The 16,876-nt window shown below is 36.8% G+C and overlaps 1 protein-coding gene across 8 annotated transcripts in view; it reads right to left on the bottom strand.

Moving 5' to 3' along the window:
• The window catches only part of Sestd1 (SEC14 and spectrin domain containing 1), a 136,493-nt gene that overhangs the window by 60,695 nt on the left and 58,922 nt on the right, over positions 1–16,876 (bottom strand). For 4 of the 8 annotated variants that reach the window (XM_010636781.3, XM_010636780.3, XM_010636784.3 and 1 more), the window contains 3 exons: positions 9,926–9,996; positions 8,553–8,631; positions 6,413–6,521 (listed from right to left, as the gene is read on the bottom strand). In XM_010636781.3, the coding sequence (XP_010635083.1) occupies positions 6,413–6,521; positions 8,553–8,607 (164 nt within the window). In that variant the 5' untranslated portion in view covers positions 8,608–8,631; positions 9,926–9,996. The remainder of the gene's footprint in view (positions 1–6,412; positions 6,522–8,552; positions 8,632–9,925; positions 9,997–16,876) is intronic. The other 4 variants (XM_010636782.3, XM_033756283.1, XM_010636787.3 and 1 more) reach the window with 1 other exon arrangement.

Here is a 16,876-nt window from a genome sequence, read left to right as displayed (position 1 = left end):
ACTGTATCATATCTGATCCACCTCTGTTTTCTCATTGTCATTGACCAGCAAAATGTGATCCTAAGTGTTAGAAAATGTGTTGTTATAACATATTCAACTATTCAAGTAATTTTTAACTAAATCCTAGAAATCTATCCTAGTAAAATACAACTTACATACAGAAAACTCCATCGTGAAGATGAAACTATATAGCTATTATTATTGGTATTATTAGTTCACTTATTAACTTAATTCAAGGATCTTAAGTGGCCTCCCTCCAATGTAGAGGAAGGAACTGCAGCCTGGCTTCACAGAGCAAAGATATGATAATGGAAGCTATCCCCACCCAAAGTTCTCCTAATTCCATACATTATAGGAAAGGCAAGTGTCTGACCTCTTCTGTGATTTAAGTCCAAAGTCTAGGAGTGATGGAAACCACCTTGAGCAAGCTACAAATTTATAAACTGGATTTTCATACTAAAAGTCTGAGTTTGTCTACTAGCCCACAAGGGCTTGCCTGAAGAGCCGGCAGCTGAGGTTTGGGAAAGGAACAACTTCCCAGGCCACTGGTCACAGCAGAGGTCTCAGATGATCTATGATGCTGTGATGTCCCGGACAGCAAGACAATATTACAGCTAAGGGCAGCATGACATGTATACAAAATTTCTATAAAAGCAAAAATTAAGAGAAAAACAAATTTCCCATTAATCAATGATCTGTTCCTGCTAGAATATCTTGTTCCTCTGTTGCTAGTACCCTGCTCGCATCAGTGCTCTCCATCCCACTGTTCCCTGCACTACTCCTTCACCCCTTCAAGAAGCTGTTTAATAAATAGTGGCAAATTCCAGGAGACAGCCAGCACCTTGGCCTGATAAGAGCTTTGACCATCCTTAGCCCCCTTTATGCAGTAAAGATCTTGTCTTGTCTTTTGTTATCCAGATGGTTGGGGGTCTGGTCAGCCTCCAATATAGGAGACTTTACTGGTCCTCCCCAATGCCTTCTAAGAATTCATATGAGTTCCAAAAGGGTTCTTGAGAAGTAATGCATGTCCAGTTCTACTGAGAAAAAGACCACAAGAATAAGGATGATACACTAAAAATCTGAAAAGAAATAGGCTCCTCTCTAGGTAGGGACAGAGGGTGATCTTCCAAAGTAAATAGAGAAGTATTCAAGAAATGAGGTACACTGAAATATATGTCCACAGAAAAACTGCATGTAAATGCTCAGTAGTGTATAATTCACAATAGTTAAAAAGTAGAAACAATCAAAATGGCCATCAACTGATTAACATAGATACAAACAACAAAATATTATTCAGCCACAAGAATGAAGAACTGACATATCACAATATAGATTAACCATAAAAAGATATGCTAAGTAAAAGAAGCCAGACACAAAGGGACCATATTGTATGACTCCACGCATAGAAAATGTCCAAAATCTACAGAGAGGTAAATCTAGAGACAGAAAGCAGATATATGGCTGACAGTGGCCGGTGGAGAAGTGGGAAGTGATTGCTAATGGGTCTGGAGATTGTCCTGGATGATGCAAATTATCTGGAATTAGCATGATAGGTTGTATATTTATCAAAAACCACTGAATTATATCTTATTAAGGGATGAATTATATGCTATATGAATTAAATCTCAACTTTAAAAAATTAAGTAGTCTTTTTTGGATCTGCATTACAAAATAAAGGATCCACTAAGTATTTTTCGAGGAAGAAAAAGTGGATGCAATACAATGTTCACTTCCAGATTAGCAACAGTGCATGAAAATTTTCCTTTGTGAAGGAAGTAAGCCTCACACCAAATTACTAGCTGTGGGCTCAGGTACGGAGAAAATCCCTGAAGTATTCACCAGCAAGATCACTATGAGCCCCAAAAAGATCAGCTGAGACAGGTGATGTGAGTGGTCTCTGAACAAGTGGCAACAACTCAGGGACTCTCCTAGTACATTATGGGAGTCTGCAGGAAGGGGAACCTTGATGCAGAGCTGTCCAGTGGAGGGCCTTTCCAGAAAGAGAGTGCCATTCCCACAAGTGGTACATTCTTATCAGCATCTACATCTCTGAGATGCAGATTTCATATCCACTTTGTTAAATAAATTTTACAAAACTACACATTTATATTTCAATGCACACTATAAATTAATCTGTGCATTACAACTAAGAAAGTAATGAAGCTTACAAATACCATCTGTAATGATCCCAAAGTAATAAAATACCACATTTATCTTTGTGAGTACTTAAAAACACCCTTAATCATAATTTTCTCACATTTTACTAAGAAAATAAAAATACATACAACTCAAAGATAAAAAGAACATTTGGTCTTTCATATGCATGAAAGGAAATAGTATTTTTTAACTTTATTCCTACACATGGAACAGTGGTTTAAACTGCTTTTAAAAACAACTTATTTAACTTGGAAGCATGTTTGCCTTTATTCCTTTACAAAAGGCATGCTGGAAGACCTAGAGTGCTGTTATTAACAAATCCTCATACTGCTGCTAATGTTTGCAACTATTTTTAAAGCAGTACAGAAAAAAAGTCTAGCATCCTGCCTCCTGTGCCTACTCCATTGGAGCCTTTCAAAGGTAATGTGACAGGGCTGGGGATTTAACTCAGTGATTCCACTGCCTGCCTCACAAGCACAAGGTCCTGAGTTTGATACCCAGTACCAAACAAAAACAAACAAAACAAAACAAAGGCAATATGGCTGAGTCAAGACAGCTCTGTAACAGTGAGGCTCCTTAATAAGCTCACTTACTGGTGACACAGGGATTATGGAGGGGTCTCCTAGGGTCACAGTAAGAATCCTGCTGCTCTGCATGTATTTCTTTGATTAAAACTAAGGGCCCCTTCTGTTCCATCCACAGAGTTCTGCTCGGTAGCTTCTAGTGCAGTACTTTAAATTCAGATGGTTCTGAAATGTGAGATGATACTTATCACGTCACTCCTGAGTTAGAACACAATGGCTTTCCTTTTCATTCAGAACTAAAGCCTGCATCACAGCCTACCTGGTTGTCTGTGACTGACCCCAGCCTCTCCTTGTGACTACCTCCCAGCCTTCTCTCAAACTGCTAGAATCACACTGACCTCCTCACTGTTTCTGCAGCATGCCAAACTTGCTCCTGCCTCAGGGCCTTCACACTTAACACCTCTCTCTCTCTCAAACACTTTTTCATCAGGTATATGTAGGATCTCCCCCACACTTCAGTTATAGTGGGTAAAATGCTACTTTATCATTTGGTAAACTATCACCACCACCCTCCCACTCCACCTCTCTCCTGATTCTGCATGTTTTGGTTTCATTAACTCGGGAATGTGCCACATACTTGTGATATTTTCTGACCATCAGGGTGTTCCGGTCACCCTGAATCTGAATCTGCCTTGCTTCCCTCTTGCTCAGTACCTAGAACACTAGAAGCTCCTGTAGGTAAGCTCCTTGTAGGCACTCACATATTTACCGAGTGACTGAAATCATCACCTTCGTGTTTATGTGATTTAGGGCAAGTCATTAACCACTTACAGTCCAATTATTTAAGAATAAGATAACCAAAAAATTGCATTTTTCCATTAATTTTATAAGACAATATAACAGGAAATATAAAAATGACAATTTTATCAAATTTATTCAGTAATTTTTCTGTATATCGTATATATCTAAAATGTTAATACATAACACAATGTTATAATCTGAACAGCAGTATCTAGTCTCTTTCCTGAATTTTTTGCATTATTGTCATTCTTTGAACAACACACTTTACACTATCACGTTGGCCTTTCCTTTTTTTCTGTGTGTGGTGTAATTTCAAAAAAATGTCTACCCACTAAATTAATGGTGAAGATGTCAATGATGGACTTCCTACTTGACATCTGGCTATCCTCTTTTTTCCAATTATTTGGTCTATTAGACCTAGTCTAAACTGTAAATGACTTTTCTGAACACCCTTATTTTGAATAGAGTTCCATATTGTTTGGGCCAGAAGGTGAATAAATATTATATAATATTTTCCCCTCACTTTTTGATTTCAGGGATAGCTTATTAGATGTTGGTTGACTCTGTCAATACCACCCATAGAATTATTATCATCAATGATCATTATTGGAAATTATTTAGGTTTGTTTCTTCTTTTGAATTCCATCATTTCTGTATTATGAGTAGTTGACAATAAGGAACTGTCTTTTTTTGTCTTTCAGTTTCACAACAGATTTTGTTTTTCTTTTTTTAGTTCTTTTGCAGATCTTTTGGTGCTTGCTTCCTATTCAGTCTCAGTGTTCTAAATATATTCATTTTGTATTATAAAAGAGTATCGCTGAGTTCTGAAGAAGTATAAAATTTACATCTAATATACTTATGATAAGAGTTTTTATAGATTGTAGCACAAAATTATAGGTTATTTTTCACAAAATAAACACAAATTAGTAAAATAACTAGAACTTACTAATTTCACTAGAAACAAATACCTACCAAAGGTGAATACAGCATTCTAAATAAAAAGCATGCAAAAAAACATTCAATATGAAACAAATAAACAGACATATGAGTGTATCTCATGCAAACAAAAATCAACTGGTTGAAATGACATCTGCTCAAGCAACACCAGGCATAATTAGTCCATAAATGATGTGCTGCCCAAGTGACACTCGCGGTGAACTGCCAAGTGGCTAAGCCTCTTCCTTCTGATGTTTCTGCTATAACAGAAACAAGTTTTTTCTACATTTACAAAAAACTGATTTAAATGTAGGTCTCTAATCCTACTGAGGCATTTTTCAATAGTAATTCTGACTACGAGTAACTTTTTCATATCACTGGAATATCAGGGCCAGAACTACACTGTACATACACTGTATGAAGAACAAAAAGTTCTTGGATTGGTATTAGGACTGATAGAGTCTAGACTCAGCTTTACTACTAACAGTGTGGTCACAGACCAGTAACGGCAAACATTTCAGAGATGATACAAACAGCCTGCTGTGGCATGTGTGCCATAGGCTTGCCACCAGTGTCCTAGACAAATAACCCTAAACCCTGAGTTATAAAAATCAGAAAGTATAAAAATTATAAAATCAAAAAGTTGTATAAAATCAGAAATTTGGTTCAGATGATTTCCAAGTTCCCTGCACCATTTAACCTTCCATGAATCCATCTATAAATACTATTTTCATTATTTGTTAGCTATTAAGTGGGCCTACTTTCTGCTACCTAAAAAATAATTGGTTAACTAACAGTAAGCAATACAAATTAGCAATCAGCAGCTCAAAGGATTAGTGAGTGAGATTATTCAAAATTAATACTGCCTCTGGGATCCAGGAGGAAGAGAAGAAGGAAGAGAAGGGACCAGAAGAGAGAGGAAAGGAGAAAAGAAAAATTTCACTTTAAGTGTTTTATATCCCCAATACTAAAAATAATCACCAAAATAATCATTAAATTATAGCTCAATATTGAAAGTAAATGTGATTAAAATCAGTTTTTCTCAAATATAGTTTTGACCTTTTGCTCTGAAAAGTGATTTAAAATAAAATAAACTATTATATCAATAAAATGCAGATACAGGAAGACAAAAAAAGAACTGACAGCTCTAGCTAAAATGTTTTTAAAATTCATTCTAGAGCTTTGCAGCATTACGTGACAGACTAGCTCTTCTTTGTACTGCTACCTTTTAATACACATACCCACAAATCCACCCTCGTTCTCATGATTTATTGCAGTGTTTTGCAAATCTGGCTGCATGTTACAATTATATGAGAAGCTTAAAGGATTAAAGAAAATTGTGCTGACCAGATCTGGATCTGAATCTCCAGAAGTAGATCCCCTAGGAATTAGAATTTGAAAAATAAAACAACAGAAACTCCAGATGATTCTAACATGTAGTTATAATTTGGCCCTGCAAATACCAATTATGGGAGAGGATGTTGGGCAAGGTTTTTATTGTTCTTGTTAATGTGATAGGTAGACGAGTAAACAGGAAGGTTTTTGGGGGGGTTTTTTTGCTTCACTAAAGAACTATTAAAATGAGACATTCAAGAACCTATGAATTAAAATATAAATAAACTTTTTTGTATTTTTAAAATAAAAATATTTGAAACCTAAGCTTTTATTCAATTAGAACCTATACATGTATTTATATCAATAGAGTGAAACAGTGATCTAAAAAAATTTGCTTCTCTAATTTTTCTTAAATTCCATGGCATATAGGGACATTCCTGAAAAGTTGACAGTACTCTCATTTTACAAATCTGTATATCATAAGCATATAATAAACATTTTATCTGGTGTGTTGTCATAAATTATTAATTCTAGCATTTTTAATTATAACTTCATAGCTAATAAAAGCAGGTAAGATAGCTAAGTATATTTTAACAATATCAAGAATAACTAAGCCACTGAAAACATTGGTATTTAAGAAAAGACAATGTTAGAGTCACCTTGGAATGCTGAGCAGGTAGTCCAAAGTGACACTCAATTCATCCATATTTGTTTGTTCGAGGCATAATGGAATTGTCAGAATGAGGCCACTTCGTCTGTCTTTTCCTCCTATAAAAAAAAAGTTTAACATAAATATTAAGAAACCATGTAAAACCAGGGATTTAGCTCAGTGGTTCCACCCACCCTGCCTCCCAAGCACAAAGTCCCAAGTTTGATTCCTGGTACCAAAACAAACAAAGATACCATGTGAATAATATATACTTGAATACAAAGTTATTAAAACAATGACTTTAAGACATAATCTGAAAAAATATATAATGGTTAGTTATTATTATTATTATTATTTTTTTTTTGGTACCAGGGATCAAACTCGGGCCCTTGAGTTTACAAAGCAGGCGCTGGAACCACTGAGCCAAATCCCTGGCCCTCTAATGGTTAGTTATTTATAAATGTTTATAATACAGCAAAATTATAAACATTTAGAAAAAGTTATCTTTGGATCACTCAATAGAGCAGTTATCCTCATAATTTTCTTCCATTAGCCTGCTTCTTAATGTAATCAATTCATCAAACACCTGTTATGTGTCTACCACAATAAGCATTTAATTAAAATAAATTTCCACCTAGCAAGAAAAGCTTTAAGCCATAAGAAATAACAGTATAAACATAATAATGTATATAAAACACACTGAAGTATTATAAAAGGGGATTTAGAAAATGGAAAAAATGATAAAAGCTGGGAAAATTATGAGGTTTCACAGAAAACACTTAAAACAGTAAAACTTGTAAAGCAATTCAAAGACGATTCTATGAAGAAGAATTATCTGAGTTCATTCACAAAAGTCATAAAGGTATACACTTTCGTAAGGCAATAAAAAGAAAGTCTTGCCCAGAGTAGAAGAACCCTAGGGACTTGAAATGAAGCCTGAAAGCCTGAACTTGAACACATTTCCATTTCATGTATGTTCCAGGCCCCCTCAGTTTGTCCTAAATGTTAAAAAGTACCTTTTAAACACTATTCACTCATTACTTTTTTTGAAAGTTCCTACATGCCTGACTTTCACACTGAAACCATTCTTCCCACCCAACTGACATTTACAGCAGTTTTAGAAGTTTAAAAAACAGCAAATTCTGAAGAAAACAATTTCATATCATCTCTAGAAATCTATCACTAAAAACTGAAAGGTGTTAAGTGGAAAAGACTCACCGAAATGAAGGCAACTCATGACATATTAACCACAAATGATCTATCCTTCATTAGGTTAGCCACACAAATTACTGATACTCAACTATGTTGTTTAACATCAATAAATGGTAATCTCAAGAGGGCTCAACTAATATTAATGCCAACCAATAAGAGAAATTTTTAAAAACACATTAAATAAAAAAGCAACACTACTAGAACTCTATTTCTTACTTTGTCCTTTATAATCTATACTAGGTAAACATTCCAATTTATAAAAACATTGAAGATACTTTGAAGGCACATTTGTCAAGATAGTTATGACTAGACCTAAAGAGAATGAAAAAGAAAAAGTAAGATAATATAGTCCAGAAGAACCCTAAATTGGAAGGGCCACCGTGCCTATTTCAAGGTATGTGCAGATTTACTCAATAATCTGAATTCCATAAAATGGAGTTCATGTACCACACCATTACTTTCACCTTAGCGAGCATCTCACAGCCAATACAGACTTCTTGTAAATTCAAGCCTACACCGTTAACCAATTTCAAACAGTGAAAACAGTGCAATTGACACTTCCTAACTCCACCAATGCACTGCAACTTTCTCACAGGAAGATCAACACACAAGCTAAGGGACAGGATAGCACAAAAATGAATCACTGCGGATTTCAGAAACAATAATTTAGGTGCTAGTCAATTACTAGTAATTAGTTTTTATATAAGAAGAGAAATCATGACATCTACAGATGCAGATATTACTTTAATCAAGTTACCAGACCAGAATAAAAAAATGGCCTTGCAGGTACCAGCAGTGTTAGTTTACACAGATATCCATTCTGATTAAAAGAAATAACCTTTAAAACCCTCTCAGAAAAATAGTGATTTCTGTCAAACTCATCAGAGAAATTTAAACAAGCTTATGCACCAAACACTTTCAGTTTGAAAAAAACATACCTGAAAGGAAGGCCAGTTTTTTCTTCAGAATGGGTAATATTACTGAGGCGTCCATTTCACCCAGTCAATGTCCTCACTTCTGCAAAGAGAAAAAGTCAAGTGTCAACTACAAGGTAGCAAATATTCTGTGAAATATGTATTTATGATGGTTTATCCAGGGTCTCTCAACCTCAGAGCTAAGGACATTTTGAGCCAGGTAATTTTTGTAGGGAGTGGTCCTGTGTGCTGTAGATCATGTAAGCAGCATCTGCCCAGCAAGTGCCAAGAGCACTTTCCCCTCAGCCTTTTGACAGCCAAAATGTCTCCAGTCACTGCCAACTGTCTGGAAGGCAAGATCAAAGCTGGATGAAAATCACTGGCTTAACTGTTTTTCAGAGTAATGCTCCTGCACTAGAATATTGCCTAGCACACAGCTCTAACTCAACCAATTATTTGTTGAATGAATCAATTAATCAGGCACACAGCCAATTTTCTATTGCTTTCCTTATTAACTACACAGCTCAATCTCAGGTATGATTCCTTCTGCTCTGGTATGTAATAGAATTCTCTGATTTCTCATACTTTTGCTCCTCCATAACACACAGTAACATTTTATCCTCAAAGATACTATATGCTGCTTTAGTTTCCCATCCCTTATTAACTGTCCCCCCTCTCTTCACGTTTTAGTTTTACATTCTTCAGGGAAAAATCTGATTAACTCAGTTCATTGTTTTGAGGCAAGCCAGAATTTCCTGTTCTTGCTTATTCCAGGGTCCTCTCAGATGAAGACGGGTTACAGCTAAATACAAAAGGGGAGTTGCTAACACAGCAGGAGTTAATGAGCTTCCCTTAAATGGGAGTCTGGCATGGCTGGCATTCAGACTTGACCGGCCTAGTACACTTCCAAAACAAGATTTGAGGAGAATAGGACCTTTAAAACAAAACAAGCTGGGTGAGGTGATACACACGTGTAATCCCACCTACTCAACAGCCTGAGGCAGGAAAACTGCAAGTTTGACACCAGCCTGAGCAATTCAATAAAACCCTGTCTTAAAATAAAATAAATAAAATAAGGAAGGGATGTAGCTCCCTGCTCCTTCAATTCAATCCCCAGTACCAAAAACAGAAAAAGAGAACCAAAGGTTCAATTATATTGTCCCCTTCCACTTAGCTTTGTGTCTGAGAGGATTTCCTCTCACATTTCATCCCTTCCTCTTTGCTGCATCTCACACCCACCAACCATCACAACACAGGGCAGGACCTGGAAGTACACTGTGAAATTTTACTATATTTAGTGAAAATACACTCTCTTAAAGCTTTCCAGCAGAGCAGAAAATAAAACTCTTTGCACAAATGTGTATTACTTCTCCAATAAAGACCTGCTAGGAACTTACCCATTTCAGGCACCATGCCACCTGCTGGAGCCAAATATGTCACAGCCCTGCCTTGCCAATAATGGGGTCTCCTAAAAAAATTGCAGATTAAAGAAAAAGATGTAGTCTTAATATTGTCAAACAATGGCTAACTAGGCAAGACTAATTAAACCAGTATACTGTTTTACAGCTTTTGTACGGTACATACAATTAAAAAAAAAAAAAAACCCTACTATTTATACTTGTCTACAAAAAAAAAAAAACTTTGTAAACTAAGTGATATATTCTTTTCAAGTTGTATTCCTTAGATATTTGTAACTTTATTCAGTTTTGTTCTATACTAACCAAGCCTACAAACTAGTAGCAAAAAGGGAAAAGTTCACATTTTGTATCTTTTATCTAAAACCAACAGCACTTCATGTTGCCAGATTAATATTTTGACTTGATGACTTATTATCCAGCTATACAAAAACCCCAAAAGCCTGGATTCATGTCTTTAGAGCCCTTCTCCTGTGACCAGCTTATTGGGGACTTGATTTGAAGCCTGGTAATGATGATAATAACGAGTATGATAACTAACACTGTTCACTACAAACTATATACTGCTCTAAATGATGTTTTTGAATTGACTTACTTAATCTTCACAATATCCCTAAGTACTATTATTACTGCTGTTTCACAGCAGAGTGAAATGGAGCTCAGAGAAGTTATATGTTGCCCTATTCATATAACTAAGTGCTGAAGTTACTGACATGCAGCCAATCTGGTTCCAGCAAGTGAGCTTTCATATCACACTACCTGCTTATTCATTAAACTGCTCTGAAATATCAGGCAATTAAACAAGATGAAACTCTAAACTACATGCAAAATGAAAATAACTACACTACTACGATGTAAAACAAAAAACGCATATTTGTTCTCTGTCCCTGGTTCCTGGACGGAATCCCTAAAGCCCTTGGAATATCCTGAGGGGCGGGAATCTACCTTGTTGTTCCTAATAAGCCCTTTCCTATCATACCTGAGTTTATGTTAATAGAGTGACTTAGGGTGGGGCCTCTGCAAAGCTTAGGAGGAGGCTGCTGGCTGCCAGAAGACAAACTCTGACTGCAAATTTCAAACTTTCAGCCTCACTCTCCCAAACTCTGGGGCTGGAGAGCCAAATCGACAAGGATCAACGATGTGACGGATCATATCTGCATGACAAGGCCTCTATAAAAAGTCTTCATCAAGGAGTTCAGAGAGTTTCCAGGTTGGGGACCAGTGCAGGTGCCTGGAGAGTGAACATGGTCTCTGCACCTCCTCAATACCCTGCCCATGTGTCCCTCCTATTTGGCTGCTCCTGCACTAGGTCCTCCACAGTAAGTAAATGGTCTTCCCAGTAAGTGAGCCCCTCCAATAAATGACCAAACCTGAGGGCTGAGGTCGTCATAGAGTCTGATTCGTAGCTGAGTCAGACAGAAGTGTGGTAACTGTGGGCCGAAGTAAGTCTTCGAAGATGACACCCTTAAACTTTTGACACTAGTGCTGGTGCTCACTGCCAGAACTGAACTGGGCTGTAAGACAGCCAGTCGGTGTTCAGAGATTTGGAGAATTGATTGGTGGGAGGAAACGCCCTACATATTTACTGTCAGAGGTTATGTCAGTAAGAAGCTGATAATCTACATAGCAATGCCATGCTCTTGAGTTGTGCTAAGGCACCAGCACTGCAGCCCACTAATCCTTTTATAACATCAGTGCCAGTGTCAGCACAGTAAGAAGGGTAAATAATACCTAAGTACTACGATTAAAAAATACTTCTGACCTCACAGCAGCCCTGAAAGTAAGAAACAAGAGAAGCGCTGATCTAGGCAGTCAATAGGATGCTGACAAAAAAAATATTTCAACCTCAAGGACTTAATTACAGAACAAAACTAATTTCCTAGCCAGACTTTTCATATCTGGTTATCACCACAAAATCTGAAATGCTTTTATTTCCTCCCTATATTTTGGCCTATGTCCCCAGCCTTTTCATCAAGTCTGTAAGTTCGGTAAACCCTTCCGCTTCAGTTAGCTAGAGCAGGTTTCTTTTAAGTCAATGGCGAAATTTAACTGTCTGGAAATCAAAACTATAATTCAGAGCTTAGTTCACGAAATCTCTGATCATTTCATGTTTTTAAAAAGTCTGCTGCCATTTATTCTAAATTAAAATGTCTATCAATACTTTGAGATTTTTAACCCTTACCATGTAAAACCCAATTAATAGCACCCAGAAGACGAGAACATCTGGAATCCCCAGGATCCCACAAGACACACGAAACAAAAGCTGCAGCTGGCTCCTGGAGCAAAACCTATGCTACTACAGCTTTGCAAGTCAGGTGACTAGTTTTATGTCAGTCGATGCTAAGGCTTAATTTTTCACCTTTGAGTTCTCTCTATACTCAAAAGGGAGGAGGGAGGAGGCTTCAGTGTCTTGGTCCAGATTCATTTTGGCAAATTAAAATTCTAACAACAACAAAAGAAAATACTAACAACCTCCATCCTATCATGCCTCCTTAGATGTGTACTTTACTCAGCTCTCCTTCACTGTACACAAACAAAATACTATATTGCTGTTGTTTTAATCCAGCAGCGAGCTTGTTTTAGAACATATTTAGAGTGATAAAGGAGTTTAATGAAATACATAGATTTGAGGGCAGGGGATTTAGCTCAGTGGTTCCACTACCCGCCTCACAAGCTCAAGGTCCAAGTTTGATCCCAAGTACTAACCCCCCTACACACAATATTTATATATAGGTTTGAGTACAGTACGTGAGTCAAGATCAAATGAACTGACAGATAAAATATGAGCCAGTCAAGAGACAAATACAATACTTTTTACATCTTCCCCCTCTTCTGGAGTCTCCTTTGACTCAAGCTTTCTCAGTTGACATTAAAGAGATAAGTAATGAACAATGATTGCTGTACCAGTAGTTTAAATGTTTCTCACAAGTTATTTTAGACTTTGAAGTGTTTAGCATGGGCATTTTTTTAAAAAAGAGCTAGGTGTGATGGTGCACACCTGTAATACCATTTACTCAGGAGGCTGAGGTATAAGAAGCTCAAGTTTGAGGCCAACCTGGGAAACTTAGCAAGACCCTGTCTCAAAATAAAAACGGCTAGAGATGTATGTGGCTCAGTGGTAGGACACTTGCTTAGCATGCCTGAGGTCCCTGGGTTAAATCTACAGCAATGCAGACAAACAAAAACTTTAAAACCACAACTAACCACTATCATCTCCATGATGCAACATCAAAACATAGGTGGCAGGTCATGTCTTCTCCAATGGGATAAATACAAATTATTTTTTCACAAGGCTTATTCAACCTAAATATATCTGAGTGGACTATACTCTTAAACAAGGAACAAAGCCAATAAGTGGTATTTTAATTTATATGAAATAATAAGAAGTGGTAAACCAACATTTTTTTAAAGAATTTGCTCCAGGCCTGATGGTGCACACCTATAATCCCAGAATTCAGTAGGCCAAAGCAAGAGAGTCACTATTACTTCAAGGTCAGCCTGGGATACACAGTGAGTTCAAGACCATCCTGAACTATATAGTGAAAGCTGTCTTTTTTTTTTAATCACTAAGTAAGCGGGCTAAAAAATGTAAGACTTAAGAAATGAACGGCATACTTAACAGCTTACAGCTTAGCATGCTTACATACTATTGTACTTTTCTTATTTCATATATGGTCATTTAAAAGAGTACCCATTTTATGGATACATATTGAAGATATACTCCTAAGTGAAATAAATAAGTCCCACATGTGTAAATACCAAATAGTTTCCCTGGTGTGAATATTCTGCAACAATGCATAAGATTCTAATAAGATTACTGACCTTTAGAAATGGGAGGAAAGGAGCTAAAGGTGTAGGAAAGGTGTGATACGTAGGGGAAGAACAAAAAGGGAAAAGAAAAAAATGTGAGAGAATGAAAAGATGAAAATAAAGTGTTTGTAGATGGGGAGGGGAGGAGGGGGTGAAGGGAGGGCAGAGGTAAGGGGAAAAAAATGAGAATCAAGACTTGCCATGTAAAGGTACATGATCCCAACAATGAATGTAACTGTACTGTATCCCTAAATGTACCAATAAACTCAAAAAAAAAAAAAAAAAAAAAGAGTACCCATTTTAAGTTGCAGTTTACTAAATATAAGAGATCAGGGACCGGGGATTTAGCTCAGTGGTTCGGTGGCCTGCCTTGCAAGCTCAAGGACCTGCGTTCATTCGCCGGTACCAAAAAAACCACCCCCCAAAAAAAATAAATATAAGAGATCGAAAGCCATTATAGCAGATATATCTTGGAGACTGGTGAATATAATGGACAATACAACTATGACTGCATGCTACCATGCACCAAAGGCAATAAGCATTTTATTTTGGTTAACAGCTTGTTTAATTATTATCATTTCTACATGCAAAATAAGATCTACCTAAAACAGATACCTTCTAAAGTTAGAGATGATGAATCCTGAGAACTAGAAATGAAGGGAGACTAGATTTCCACTAATGCATGTGACCCTCTTTTAGTCTCTCTTTCCCATGATCTTAATTAATGAAAGGGAAATAAGGTGGTACCTTGTCCCAAAAAGCCAAGTCTTTTTTACCTTTATATTTTTCACTCACTCAAGAAATATGTATTGAGCACCTGTAAGAGCTGAGGGTACAGCTCAGTGGTAAAGTGCTTGCCTGGCATGCATGAGGCCCTGCGTTCAATGCCCAGAACATCAAGGGAAAAAGAAAGAAAAAGGACCTATTAGGACAAGGCATGGCTGGTGCTGGACATACACGGCATTCAAAAATACCCAATGACTTAATGGACAGATAAACATAAAACAGGAAAGCAAAAACATATAACCTAGGAATATTAACATCACAACCATCTGAATGCGTGGTTTTTCCTCAAAGCTGTCTTTTTACTGGGAGAGAGCCTCTCAAAGATTCAGCAGCCATGGAAGATGCTGGATGCTGAAGAAATGCCCATTCAGGACAAGACCTGGTAGATATCAATGAGTGCTGTGGACAGAAAGCCATTAGGGGGCAGTAGAGGATGTGCCAAGCAGCAGGAAAAGACAATTATAGGCCTTTTAATCAAGATTGAGCAAATTACATTTCAAAAGAGATTAAAATTGATGATATGAGTTGGTGCAGTGGAACGCCTCTCTGAATGTAAAAATCAAACAGGGTACTCGGAAAATTCAGTTAGATTCTTCCTAGAGCATTTTTTAACCATCATGAGGATTGCCTAAGGCTAACTAAATCATCTCTAATAAGCCTACATCATGTAGACACAATGGCAATGAACAAAATCAGAACACAGGCTGTTCAGACTTTTATTTCCAGAAGAAATTATTAAAGTATAGCTATGCTTAAATTAAGATTAGAAATACCTTCAACTGTTGCAACAAGACAAAAGCAATCTCAGAGGTTCAAATATACACCTTCGCACACGTAAGATTGCTCACTACTTACCTACAGGGTTCACCACTCTATATATCCTTACACAAAGTTATGCACAAAGCAGTATTACTCAATTTTAGGATTACACAGCAGTAAAGCCAACAACAGAGGAAAATTTATATAATGTTTGTTACTGAAGGTGCCAGTGCATCACTGTTTATCTAATTTTGCAACCATGCTAACAATTTAAAATGGAAGAGTAAGAATCCTTTGGATAGATTTAAATGCAAGTGACAAAACAACGGCTAAGTTTCACAATAGCGATCTACCTCAAAGCATAACAACTCCTCTAAATAGACTTCAAAGCTGAAGTACTGTAAAATGGGTAGGTCTCCCTACCTCAGCAGAGGAAAAAAAGCAGGAACTACCAATTCCACAACAGTACTCTATCTGATTTCTAGAATCCAACCTCTCTAAACCTCTTTTCCTTCTGGTCAAATCAGAATGTCTCTAGTCATCACCAAACCTCTGCTCTCCAGATCTTCCTTCTAGAAAGTGCTTACCCTCAGAAAAGATATACATACCTTCCACTGAGCTAAACTCGGACTAAATCCGATATTCCAGGCATTTAAAATTCTAATGCATCTGAACAGAAGTTCAGATGTATTACAAGGTTCCTAATTCCAATGCAAAATTTAGTATCTACTTGTTTATATGGTGGGTGGTAGATGAAGAGTACTTTTGTTCAAATAAAATAATGCAACTATAATGTGAATTGAGATTTTGGCACTATGACCTTTTGTTTCAACAGTGTGAACATTTGGTATGTACCAAACACCATATTGGGGGGAAAAAGTTTTTAAAAAGTTTTAAATTAACTGAAAAACTAAAAAATTACCAAAAATGGAAACTATTATAGTGTTACTAAGGCAAAAAGAAGCCAGTAGAATATGTGAGTTACTTTCTATCAAACTATAAGCCCCATTTAAAAAAATAATGATACAATGTATTTCTGCGATAAAACAAAGCAACACTAAACATCCTACAAATACTTTAACTTGTTCAATAACTGAAATGTCACGTCACCATCACATGGAACAAAGTTACATAAGACATATGAAAAATGAAATACTTATAGGATGATCATACCTTTTATTCCTACACTAGGATTATTTTTTATTCCTCACTAGGATTGCTACAATACTAGTGAGCTTTCCCAAGCAAAGACCTTCCCCTCTGAAGTTGTTTCTAACATGGATTCTGTTCCCAAGAGCTGTTCTCCCTGAAAGGCAATTTAGTGCAATATGAAAATCAAGGCCCTGGAGAGGGTGCAACTCCCAGCCAGCCACTGACTGGCTAGGTGTTTCTGGCAATTCCTTTAACACCTTTATGGACATAATCACTCAATCTAGTTCACAGGATCGAGGATTGAGTTAATTTGTATGCACACTCTCTACTATACTCCAGGACAGGAAACACATAAATGGCAGCTATTTGCAGTAGCTAAGTTTTTCTTCCCCCATTAATTTTTGGGGTTTTTTTTTTTTTTTTTTT

This window comes from Fukomys damarensis, unplaced genomic scaffold, assembly GCF_012274545.1.
Source record: "Fukomys damarensis isolate Sample0158 unplaced genomic scaffold, DMR_v1.0_HiC HiC_scaffold_26, whole genome shotgun sequence".
Taxonomy (NCBI): domain Eukaryota; kingdom Metazoa; phylum Chordata; class Mammalia; order Rodentia; family Bathyergidae; genus Fukomys; species Fukomys damarensis.
This window is presented reverse-complemented; position numbering and strand designations above follow the sequence as displayed.